General features: G+C 38.5%; 1 protein-coding gene across 1 annotated transcript; it reads left to right on the top strand.

Moving 5' to 3' along the window:
* The first annotated feature begins 11,835 nt into the window (after nucleotides 1–11,835).
* Nucleotides 11,836–13,147, top strand: LOC140160480 (uncharacterized). Its single transcript, XM_072183716.1, has 2 exons — nucleotides 11,836–12,223; nucleotides 12,402–13,147. The coding sequence occupies exons 1-2, from the start codon at nucleotides 11,836–11,838 to the stop codon at nucleotides 13,145–13,147; spliced, it is 1,134 nt and encodes a 377-aa protein (XP_072039817.1).
* The last annotated feature ends 237 nt before the right edge of the window (nucleotides 13,148–13,384 follow it).

Below are 13,384 nucleotides of genomic sequence, written 5' to 3'. Positions count from 1 at the left end.
ATTTCGGACTTTTATTTTTGGCCCGTGGACACTTTTGGTTGGATTCGACCAAATACTTTTCTGCTTCACTCTGACATGTAAATACATCCCAATCCTCAGCTATCCATTTCGGATGAGGTTTATAGAGTTGTCAATATCAATAAGTGATGCATAGATACAGTCAACATTTCACTCGAAAAACAAACAAACAGAATTTTGGTGTAAACAGCCGGAACGGAAAACCATAAGATTAGAGTATTATGACGAGGTTTGAGACACTAAACAAAATGCAAAACCATAATAAAATTAAAGGAAACTGTAACATGTACATGATACTTCAGTTGCGAATAAAATAAAATACATGATATACCTTGTGATTCTTGTCAAGATATTTAGGTGTTTTGGTATAGCAAAACGTCCGACATGAAAGGGAATATGGCATACTGTTTTGGAATGCCTGACCAGAATGCAAACCGTGCATACCAACGTATTGGCTTGCTAATTGTGCTAATATTCACATTTACGCTGAAAATTGCATCGTTTTCTCACATAGATGCATAAAGTTTGAAGACGATCTAAACCAATAGGGTTACCCCCATGAGATATGAAACCCATACCAATCCTCTTGTGCAGCAACTTGCAATATTTGAGCGCGAACACCGTTAGGCTATGCTACCCTCCCACACGTCTAAGGGTGCACGATGTGTTGTTGGTCAAAGCAGCCAAAAAGAAATCGATATCCATTGTCTAAATCAATATACAGCGTGTCCCAAAAGTAACTTAACATTGTGAATTGGCCATATCTCAAATATTTCCTACTTCATACCAAAATGGAGAACATATTCATATAGATTGATCTTTTAGAATTATTCTGATACCAAAAACAGCATTATTGATGACCCTTTGACCTTACTGTGCGACTGTACATATGTGTGTATCAAACCCACAAAAGCAAGCTCATGTGTTCTTTGTTCAAGAACATGAATGATGTGCTTCCCTGAACAATAGAGTTGGTTCACTCTCTGCGCAAGCTACATTTTAGTATGAACATTCATGGATTACATGTGTTACGAGTCGTACTTGACTCAAGGCCAAAATCACCTTTTACCCGAACTCACACGAATGCACAACACAAATACACTGTTTATTTAAGCTAACAAAATCTAAGTCTTTAATTGAAAACAGAGTATGATTGGTACATATAATAACAATATTGCATATACAATAAAATCACACAATGACAGTTTTACTCTATGACTACTTAACCAGCTGTCTTCTTGTTGGTGATCCTAGAGTTCTTGCAATGTTCTGGACGACTGATATAATATATCCTTATTCGCTTGTCCTGCGAAGTCCAGTGTACACTTGCGCTTATAAATCCTTGCGTATAAAATCCTCATACGAAAATGATGATGCTTTCTCCAATCTCCTTTGCGCTGTTATCTCCACAAATATATCTCCTTGCGCTGCTTTCTCCTCAAATATATCTCCTTGCGCTGCTTTCTCCAAAAATGGTGTTTCTTTCACCAATCACTCTTTTTCCAGGGAACCGGTTTCTTTAACACAGCTCCACTGTTTCTTGACAGATGCGTGGCCTTCACAAACCCAGCAAACTCCAGCAATTTGACAGAAGAACTTTTAATCCTTTGATGAGGAAGAGCACTTTTGTGTGCTCGCTGTCTTCTTCGTTGCTGTATTAAAATTAGCTCAATTATTGGCTATATAAACTGGTTAAAATGTACTTCTTTTTTTTTTCACGTTGACCATCACACACATGTGGAGTTTTCAATCTCCCATGGCATTCTGTGAAGTCCCAACAAAAGCCTCCAGCTTTTTATATCAGTACTCATGCAAAATTCCCATCATCTATTAATAAACCATTACTTCAATCACATTTTCACAACATTGCTGCAATCTTGGGATTTCCCAAGATTAATTATACACATTCACATTACATCACTTCCTGGGGGTTTTCCTGATGGTGCAATAATGAACTAGGGCTTTCCAAGTTCCAAACATAGCTTTGACTTTGTTTACAATAATTTGGGGGAATTCCAAAATACAAGGGGGTTTCCCATCTCAGGAAATACTTTCAGCTTGTAAACAAAGTTAAATAATTAAATTAAATCAAATTACTCAGGGCACATCACACCCTCCCCCTTAAAAGAAGAAAGTTCGAATGTAATGAAAACTTTCTTAAATGTTTTCTTCTTTTACATCAACTTCAACATTTTATCAACTTTGAGTATTTAACTCATCATACACAGTGACTACTTGTCACACACAACTTCCCTTTTAAAGGAAATTTTTGTTTATCAGCCCTTTTTATGCAATTCTGGACAGGGCATCAGCCATTACATTGTCTTTTCCCTTAATATGTTTGATGTCCAGATTGTACTCTTGCAAGGTCAAACTCCACCTCACCAGTCTTTGGTTTTTGTTCTTCATCCTGTTGATGAAGGTGAGGGGATTGTGATCTGTGAAAACAAGCACAGGGTATACTCAAATACACATCAAAATGTAGCAATGCTAATAGCAATGCTAGACACTCCTTCTCAATTGTGGAGTAATTTCTCTGGTGCTTGTTGAATTTCCTTGAAAAGTAACATATGGGGTGGTCAATTTGATCTTCACCCTCTTGCATCACAACACCTCCACAGCCTATGTCACTGGCATCAACAGTCAACTTGAACTGCTTCTGAAAATCAGGTGCAGTTAGCACTGGTGAACTCATGAGTATTGACTTGACTTTGTGAAAAGCATTTTCACACTGTTCTGACCAAATGAATTTTGCATCTTTCTTCAACAAATCAGTCAAAGGACTTGCTATCTCTGAAAAGTTTGGACAGAACTTTATATAATAGCCAACCATTCCTAGAAATCTCATGAGTGCCTTCTTGTTTACAGGTGTGGGGTATTGCTCAATTGCTTCAACTTTGGCTTTGATAGGTTTCACCTGACCTTGACCTACAACATATCCTAAGTATGTGACTGTGGCATGGCAAAACTCACTTTTTACCAGGTTGACTGTCAATTGTACTTCTGACAGCTTCTCAAACAATTGATGGAGTTGTTCCATGTGTTGTTCCCAAGTTTGACTGTAAACAATCAAATCATCTACATACGCTTCACATCCCTCTATGTCTGCCACAATTTGATTTACCATTCTCTGAAATGTTGCTGGGGCGTTTTTCAAACCGAATGGCATAACTTTGTATTGGTAAAGACCAAATGGTGTACAAAAAGCAGAAATCTCTTTGGCACGGTCTGTGAGTGGAACCTGCCAGTACTCTTTCAAAAGATCAAATTTGCTAACAAATTTTGCATTTCCAATTTTGTCTATGCAATCATCAATTCTTGGAATTGGGTACGAGTCTGTCTTTGAATGAACATTTGCAGCTCTCATGTCTGCGACCAATCGGTATGAACCATCAGGCTTGGGAACCAGTATACACGGTGAACTCCATTCACTACTACTTGGTTCTATGATATCATTGTCTAGCATATAATTAATCTCATTTTTGAGATGTTCCATTTTCAATGGATTGACTCTATAAGGATGCTGCTTGATTGATTTTGTATCACCAACATCTACATCATGAAATGCAGCATTTGTTCTACTTGGCGTATCAGGAAATATATTGTCAAATTTGTGAATCAAATTTGCAATTTGACTTTGTTGATCTTGAGAAAGATGACCTAACTTTGAGTCCAAATTAGTGATCACATCAGAATTGTTCAACTTTACATTATACTCCTTGTGCTCCAGCTCTTTATCCTGGTCAAATGTGACATCAGAATTGACATCTTTACTCTTGTCTACATTGGCGATTTTGTCTACATCGGCATGTTTGTCTACATTATCAGCATGTTTTACTGTACACACAGGTTTTGGAATGCCACTGTCACTTCTTTCAACATACTCTTTGAGCATATTTATGTGGCATAACTGCCTGCTCTTGCGTCTACCAGGAGTCTTGATAATATAATCTACTTCACCCACTTTTGACTCTACCTCACATGGGCCATGATATCTGGCTTGTAATGGGTGTCCTGGAATTGGAAACAGTACTAGAACTTTGTCACCTGGTTTGAACACTCTCTCTTTGGCATGTTTATCATACCATTGTTTCATTTTGGCCTGACCCTGTTTCAAGTTTTCTTTGGCAATATCAGTTACTCTGTTAAGCCTATGCTTAAAATTGGAGACATAATCCAACAAATTGATATCTGATTTCTCATTGAGCCACTTTTCTTTCAACAACTTTAAGGGTCCGCGTACTGTGTGTCCAAACACTAACTCAAAAGGACTAAATCCCAAAGTTTCCTGAACCGCTTCCCTAGCAGCAAACAACAACAAGTGCACTCCCTCATCCCAGTCCCTCTGAAATTCCAAACAGTATGTTCTGATCATGTTTTTCAATGTTTGGTGGAACCTTTCTAGTGCACCTTGTGATTCTGGATGGTAAGCACTTGAGGTATACTGTTCTATACCTAATTGATACATGACCTGCTGAAATACTCCAGAAGTAAAGTTTGATCCTTGGTCTGACTGTATGGACTTGGGGAGCCCCACAAATGTGAAGAACTTGGTTAAAGCTTTCACTATTGTCACTGCTTTAATATTTATCAAAGGTATGGCTTCAGGAAAGCGTGTTGACGCGCACATAATTGTCAGAAGGCATTGATTACCTGACTTAGTCTTTGGTAGGGGGCCTACACAATCAATAATAACCCTACTAAATGGTTCATCAAAGGCTGGAATTGGCTTTAATGGAGCAGGAGGTATTTTCTGATTTGGCTTCCCTACTACTTGGCATATGTGACATGTTTTGCAATATTCAGAAACATCTTTTCTGAGAGTGGGCCACCAGAAATGTCTCAGAATTCTTTCATGAGTTTTCTTAACACCCAAATGCCCTGCCATGGGACTATCATGTGCTATGTTAATAACTTCAGTGTGGTAGACTTTTGGTACCACAATTTGGTGCACTACCTTCCACTCTTCATCGGCAGGTGCATCAGGTGGGCGCCATTTTCTCATTAGCACACCATCTTGTTTGTAAAAACACACAGAATTTTGTTCTGCTTCTTCTAGGGTCAATGCCCTTTGATTGATCTCTTTGAGTTCTGGGTCATTTTGTTGCTCCAGAATCAGTCTGTCATGACTTAATGGGTCTTTCATGGTTTCCCCAATTTGTTCATGCTCAGAGGCTGTGTCATTTTGAGGGGTATTTTTATCCCCAGGAGACGGAAGTTGATCTTCTTTCTCATTCAACTTTGACACAAATGTGTCTTCCAACTTGTAGCCTAAGTCATCCATTTGGTTGTCCTCAATTGTTTCTAATGAGGCTCTCTTACTCATTGCCCGTGTCACTGCACATGCAGGAAATATCTCCTCTTCCTCACTATTATCATCCTGTATACAGGGCTTATCTGTGACTATTGGGTCAGGAAAACCTTCCCCTGCCAGATCATTTCCTAGCAACATGGACACTCCCTTGACTGGCAATTCATGTCTAACTCCTATGGTTACAGGACCAGAAACCAAGTCAGATGTCAAGTTAATTTTGTGGAGAGGTACACTAAGTATTTCCATCCCAATACCCTGGATCAAAGCATTACCTGCTGAACTATCCTCATTAAAGGGCAAAGTTCCTTCCAGAATCATAGACCGTGCACAACACGTATCTCGCACAATCTTAATGGGCTTTGGACTACCATTATCACCAAGTGATACCACTCCCTCTAACACAAATGGTTCAAATTCTTCACACACCTTGTCTGTCTCACCTCCCTTTTGTGGGAATTCTTGATTCTTGATTTGACTGACTTGTTTCTTTGACACAAGTGACACTGCACATCCTACAGTATTACTAGCAGTTTGCTGCTGTTTTTGTGCGTCTTGTCTGCCTTTTAAGAAATAACACTGGGTCATCGTATGCCCTGGTCTCTTACAATGAGTACAAGTTACTTTGGCTTTAAATTCAGTCCCAAATTTTGCTCTGTTACCTGAACTCCCTGGGGTCCCTCTACCACCAGCACTATGCTGTGAATTAGACTGAGGTTTCACTTCTTGTGTACCACCCTGATTTGCTCTAGGTTGATTATGGCTGAACCTGTTTGAATAACTTCTGTTATGACTAAATCTACTCCCATTCAATTTGTGAGTTAAGCCATAGTCGTCCGCCATTGTCGCCGCCTCATTTAGCGTCTTAATTTTGCTAGCGCTTTCATCCAAATGGGTTTTAATGTCAACGTGGACACATTTCTTGAACTCTTCTATAAGAACTAATTGCTTAAGTTGGCCGAAATCATCTTTGACTTCTTTTGACCCAAGCCACCTGTCAAACATTTGTTCTTTTACTCTAGCAAATTCTACATGCGTTTGATCTGCTTGCTTTCTTGAATCTCTGAACTTTTGTCTGTATGCTTCAGGCACCAGTTCATAGGCCTTAAGGACTGCTTGTTTGACTTCTTCATAATTATTACACTTCTCTATTGGTAGAGCTGAGTAAGGCTCCCGGGCCCTCCCCACAAAACTACTTTGTAACAGTAGGGTCCAATGCTCTGGAGGCCATTTCAAATTTGTAGCTACCTTTTCAAAATGTTGAAAGTACTCGTCAACTTCTTTCTCTTTGAATTTAGGCACAAGCTTTACATACTTTGTAACATCAAACCCTGACTTTGACTTTGAGGAGAAACTTGATGAGTATTCGTCACCTAGCTTAGCCAACTTCTCTTGTTCAAACTCAATTTCTTTTTCTTTCAAATGTGCTTCCAGCGCCATCTTTTCATGGCGCGCTTTGTCTTCCATTGCCATTTTCTGTTTCTCCATATCTAATCTTTCTTGTCTTTCTTGTTTTTCATTCTCTAACTTGATAATTTCCAGTTTTTCTTTTTGATCCATTTCCATTTTCTTTTGGTCCATTTCCATTTTCCTCAATTCTAATTGAATTTCCAACTCTTTCAACTTAAATGCTGAGTCCCCACCAATTTCTACTTCAAGTTTCTCTTCCAAATAGGATTCATCAAAATATCTTCCCCGACCAAAACATCTATCAAGGCATTTTGATTATTTGCTTTCTTGTAGCTTGCTTTACTTTCAAGTCATAATGTTGGGCAAATGCCAATAAATCAGGCTTCTTCAACTCATCAAACTTCTCCCAATTTATAGTTTCAAGAAACTCTTCTGCTTTGAACTCTGTCATACTGTACTTTCACTTTCAAGACTCAGTAAATGAATGTTAACTTTTTTTACAGTGTATTTTCCCGGACGAGCCCCCAAATTTTGTTACGAGTCGTACTTGACTCAAGGCCAAAATGACCTTTTACCCGAACTCACACGAATGCACAACACAAATACACTGTTTATTTAAGCTAACAAAATCTAAGTCTTTAATTGAAAACAGAGTATGATTGGTACATATAATAACAATATTGCATATACAATAAAATCACACAATGACAGTTTTACTCTATGACTACTTAACCAGCTGTCTTCTTGTTGGTGATCCTAGAGTTCTTGCAATGTTCTGGACGACTGATATAATATATCCTTATTCGCTTGTCCTGCGAAGTCCAGTGTACACTTGCGCTTATAAATCCTTGCGTATAAAATCCTCATACGAAAATGATGATGCTTTCTCCAATCTCCTTTGCGCTGTTATCTCCACAAATATATCTCCTTGCGCTGCTTTCTCAAATATATCTCCGTGCGCTGCTTTCTCCAAAAATGGTGTTTCTTTCCCCAATCACTCTTATTCCAGGGAACCGGTTTCTTTAACACAGCTCCACTGTTTCTTGACAGATGCGTGGCCTTCACAAACCCAGCAAACTCAGCAATTTGACAGAAGAACTTTTAATCCTTTGATGAGGAAGAGCACTTTTGTGTGCTCGCTGTCTTCTTCGTTGCTGTATTAAAATTAGCTCAATTATTGGCTATATAAACTGGTTAAAATGTACTTCTTTTTTGAAGCACGAAGACCATCACACACATGTGGAGTTTTCAATCTCCCATGGCATTCTGTGAAGTCCCAACAAAAGCCTCCAGCTTTTTATATCAGTACTCATGCAAAATTCCCATCATCTATTAATAAACCATTACTTCAATCACATTTTCACAACATTGCTGCAATCTTGGGATTTCCCAAGATTAATTATACACATTCACATTACATCACCTCCTGGGGGGTTTTCCTGATGGTGCAATAATGAACTAGGGCTTTCCAAGTTCCAAACATAGCTTTGACTTTGTTTACAATAATTTGGGGGAATTCCAAAATACAAGGGGGTTTCCCATCTCAGGAAATACTTTCAGCTTGTAAACAAAGTTAAATAATTAAATTAAATCAAATTACTCAGGGCACATCACACATGGCTTAGCGTAAGCGTGACTGCTGTTTTAGATTATAATTAGGATATATTGACAATATTAAACTTTACTTTAAAACAGTTGAAGTGAAGATGAATTTCCTATAGATCAACGGATTCAGGTCGTATGGTTCTTTGCCGAGACAAAGTCGGACAAACTCACTGAAGCAATGTTTAGGGAACAGTTTAATGTAAATTATACACTACCCAGTCGAAATACAATGCAGCAACTAGTGCTGAAATTCCTATCAACTGGATGTCATACGAAGAGCGGTGGCGAAAAGCCCAAGGTGATCAGTACGTCGACTTTCAATGGAGAACAACGTACCGCGTACAACTGTTCATCGAATCCTCAGAAAAGATCTTAAGTAGTTTCCATATAAAACCCAGATAAAACAGAAAATGAAGATTACGCATTGAAAACAAACAATCAAACAAACACAGCCAAATTAAACAAAACAGATTTTAAAATGATAACACGTTATATCGTGTTCACGTCTCAAATGACGAGACTTATTTTACGTTTATAAAAGTTGGTTTTACGGTACGGTAGATATCCATTAATTTCATGCCAAAGGGTCATGACCACATAGGCATGTTTGGTATCATAACATTTCTAAAAGAATTATCTACATACTGTGCAATTTTTGTAACAACACTATTAACCCAACGCAAGTTATGGCAAATTCACAATGTTAAGGGACTTTTGGGACACCCGGTATTAATGAAAAATAACACTTTGATCTTTTGCAAAAGTTCATTCTACAAATCATATACTTTGAAAACTTACTTGATTTAATGTTGTTGTTTCAGCTTTCTTTACAACATAACTCAAGAACCACGGGACCTACAAAAGTATATATATCTGTGGAATGATCAATGCGATTTTTGCCAAAGCTCACTACCATTCGTAAGATGCTTTGAACAACCAAATCGCAACAGTTTGAAATAGTTGCTAACCTTAAATATATGAATTCCATATAATAAGCTTCATTGTCTTTCTTTCCACACTTTAGTCAAAGATTCTGAAAACTGCAGCGTCACCATAAAACGTTACATAGCAATACACCTTTCCAGGAAGAAATGTTAGTTTAATATCTATTGTGAAATGTGACATCTTTGACTTTATTAAAGTTAACTGCTTAGAGTGTGTAACTTGCCAACGTTGGAGGATTGACGCGGTGTCCGTGATGAAGTGCGTATTGAAGTGTTCAGGACTGTCTATTGATATTCCAAGTTCCAACTTGACATTATTGCCGGTAACGTGGTTGACCATATTTAGTTTAACGAGAAGACTTACAAGTCAATCACCCGCCTTACTTTTTCTATCTACATACTGTGCAATTTTTGTAACGACACTATTAACCCAACGCAAGTTATGGCAAATTCACAATGTTAAGGGACTTTTGGGACACCCGGTATTAATGAAAAATAACACTTTGATCTTTTGCAAAAGTTCATTCTACAAATCATATACTTTGAAAACTTACTTGATTTAATGTTGTTGTTTCAGCTTTCTTTACAACATAACTCAAGAACCACGGGACCTACAAAAGTATATATATCTGTGGAATGATCAATGCGATTTTTGCCAAAGCTCACTACCATTCGTAAGATGCTTTGAACAACCAAATCGCAACAGTTTGAAATAGTTGCTAACCTTAAATATATGAATTCCATATAATAAGCTTCATTGTCTTTCTTTCCACACTTTAGTCAAAGATTCTGAAAACTGCAGCGTCACCATAAAACGTTACATAGCAATACACCTTTCCAGGAAGAAATGTTAGTTTAATATCTATTGTGAAATGTGACATCTTTGACTTTATTAAAGTTAACTGCTTAGAGTGTGTAACTTGCCAACGTTGGAGGATTGACGCGGTGTCCGTGACGAAGTGCGTATTGAAGTGTTCAGGACTGTCTATTGATATTCCAAGTTCCAACTTGACATTATTGCCGGTAACGTGGTTGACCATATTTAGTTTAACGAGAAGACTTACAAGTCAATCACCCGCCTTACTTTTTCTCTCCAAATAAGGTCAGTTTTGTTGTAAGTTTAAATTATGATGATTCAAACCGCAAATTGTGCCCGATTTCATATGGTATTCCTGCCATGGAGTAGAGAGGCAAGTTTGCTCTGTCCCGGTCGGTACGCTATACTAGCTAGCATTAGTCAATCGAAACACAAAAAACAAATTGCAAGTTATATCCCATTTCCTGTTGTTCAATTACATCTAGCTTTTGAAAACTATTCACTTTTGTATTGCGTGAATTTGAAAAAGATGCATGATTGATACATATTTGTTTGATTGATTGATTGCCAATTTATTGTATTCTTATCCCTGATGAAGTGAGGAAAATGCAATCATGACTTGTAAGGGGTTTGTAAATTGCAATTTGATTGGAAAGAGATTATTATGCCCATTTCGTGTTCGGCAAATAGTATCGGAAAAAAACAAGTTAATAGGCATGGGGGTCGTGTCAGAGAAAGAGAAGTTAAAGTCGAAAATAATTACGATATTTTTTTGAATTTTTTTGCCCGGTTTTTTTAATAATTGATCAAATGTGTTTGCATGGTTATAAATATTTTGTATTGACAACGTTCTTTGCGTGTTTACATCTTCTTTAACTTGGGATATTCTTCGATTCCAGGAACTATAGGTTGTCTCAATGTGAACCAGTTGTCCAAAGAGTTATCTTATCGAAAGTTTGATTTACTGAGAATAGGAAAAAATTTAAACCCATCATGGGCATGCTGCGGCCGCTACCATTTGGCGACATTCGTGGCGAGTTTTGACTATAAATGTCGATTGTAAACCAACAACAACATCAACAACAACAATAATAATAATAATAATAATAATAATAATAATAATAATAATAATAATAATAATAATAATAATAATAATAATAATAATAATAATAATACTTTTTCTAAATATTTCAGTGCGTCTTGTGATTTTCGAGTTTCCTGCAATGGACTATTTCTCGTATAAAGGAAACCAAATCACTAACTGAAATTGAAATGCATTGTTGAAATTCTAGGATAACAACTTTGTGCTAAATTTAGTAAAGTTGTGCGATATTGGAACAACACGTAATGTAGGCCAAAAACAAAAAAATTCCAGACAGGGTACTGAATACACGAAAATAGGACAGTACCTTGTTCTTTTTATTTATTTTATTTATTTATAACATTCGTAGCGGGGTGGCGTCCCAACGGATTACTAGCCTATAATTCTCTTGTATATGGATGGTGTATTATAATGAACAAAAAGCTATGGAGTCGGCGACTAGGTCCCCCACGATTGACACCGTGCTCCTAGAGATATTGGGGAAGGATCAATTCCAGACAGGAACTCCGAGTCACCCAATGACGAGTCATGCTTAAACTCATCTGAGAGGCATGGATCTGATACCTCTCGGGCTACATCTGGCGGAGATCGACGATATCTGAACATTGCAACATGGAATGTCCGTACGATGAACGACTGTGGTAAACTAGATCAAATTCGCATGGAGGCAGAGCGTTTGAGTCTGGATGTTCTAGGACTGGCAGAAACCAGATGGACTTCATCAGGACAGGTGAATACAAATGGCTGGATGCTCTACTATATAGGTGATGACAATGTTCACCAAAGAGGTGTGGGATTCCTTGTATCGCCAAAGACTGTCAAATCTGTTTTGAAGGTCCAACCAATATCAGACAGAATTATCATGATTCGTCTCAATGCAAAACTCAAGCCAATAACAATCATCCAGATCTACATGCCAACGACTGAAGCGGACGACGAAGAGATACTTTTCAATATATGCTATGCTGCAAAGGTAGTGGACGAATGCCTCAAGAAAGATCGACTGGTGGTGATGGGTGATTTCAACGCTCAAATTGGTGCTGATCGCCATCATGTCCTGTGGTAGATATGGTGTCGGAGAAGGTAACGACCGTGGACAAACACTGCTCGACTGGCTCAGTGACAACAAATGAGTTGCTGTGAATACCTGTTTCCAACATAGAAGAAATCAGCTGTATACTTGGTGTTCTCCAGGTGGCCTATGGAAGAACCAAATAGATTTCATCGCTATCCGGCTACGTGACAGAAGAGAATGCATAGACAGCAGAGCATTACGCAGTGCTGATTGCGGTACAGACCACCAACTAGTCTGGATGAAGGTGAAGGGTCGCAGTTGGAACACGAAAAAGAGACTGTCGAAGAAAGTGAAACCAAACCTAGCACAGTTAACAGATCCAACCACTGCAGATGCATTTGAAACCAGTGTCCAAGACCACTTGAAAGACAAGGATATTTCATGGCCAGTATTAGCAGATGCTCTATCTTCAGCAGCAAAAGAACATTGTCCGGCTGTAAGAAAAACAGAAAAGCCATGGATAGATGATCCGGCAATCCAAGACTTGATTCTGCAGAGAAGCCAAGCCAAGCTGAACAACTTCCAAAGCCCAGAATACAGACACCTTTGCAAAGCTGTCAAGACTGCATGCCGTAGAGCAAAACGCAAATGGCTGGACGACGTGAGCGCTGAAGCAGATAAATCATTCAGGTATGGGAACAGCAAACGCACCTACCAGCTGATAAGGCAGATTAGTGGACGGAAATGTCCTCAGGCAGGCATTGGTATCAAGGACGAGAATGGTGAGATGCTTTATGAGGCTGCTAGTATCAGAGACAGGTGGACAGAGTATGGCACTCAACTATTTCACTCCGATGCCCCAAGGCTCCCCCAAGATGAACACCGACCAGAGCTGCTGGTCAAAATGGGATATATGGAGAAATGATCAAAGCGGGAGGAGAAACTGTTGTTCAAGCTATGAAAGAAATAATTGATAACATCTGGAAGACAGGAGAGTGGCCCAGTGACTGGACTCAATCAGAAATAATCACCTTACCAAAGGTACCTGGCACTCAAGAATGCTCTAAACATCGTACCATCAGTCTGCTATGCCACACTCCAAAAGTGCTGCTGGAAATTATACGCTGCAGGCTAGCCCACTACATTATGCTGCAGATCGCAG

The sequence above is a fragment of the Amphiura filiformis genome, chromosome 9 (assembly GCF_039555335.1).
Source record: "Amphiura filiformis chromosome 9, Afil_fr2py, whole genome shotgun sequence".
Classification (NCBI taxonomy): domain Eukaryota; kingdom Metazoa; phylum Echinodermata; class Ophiuroidea; order Amphilepidida; family Amphiuridae; genus Amphiura; species Amphiura filiformis.
This window is presented reverse-complemented; position numbering and strand designations above follow the sequence as displayed.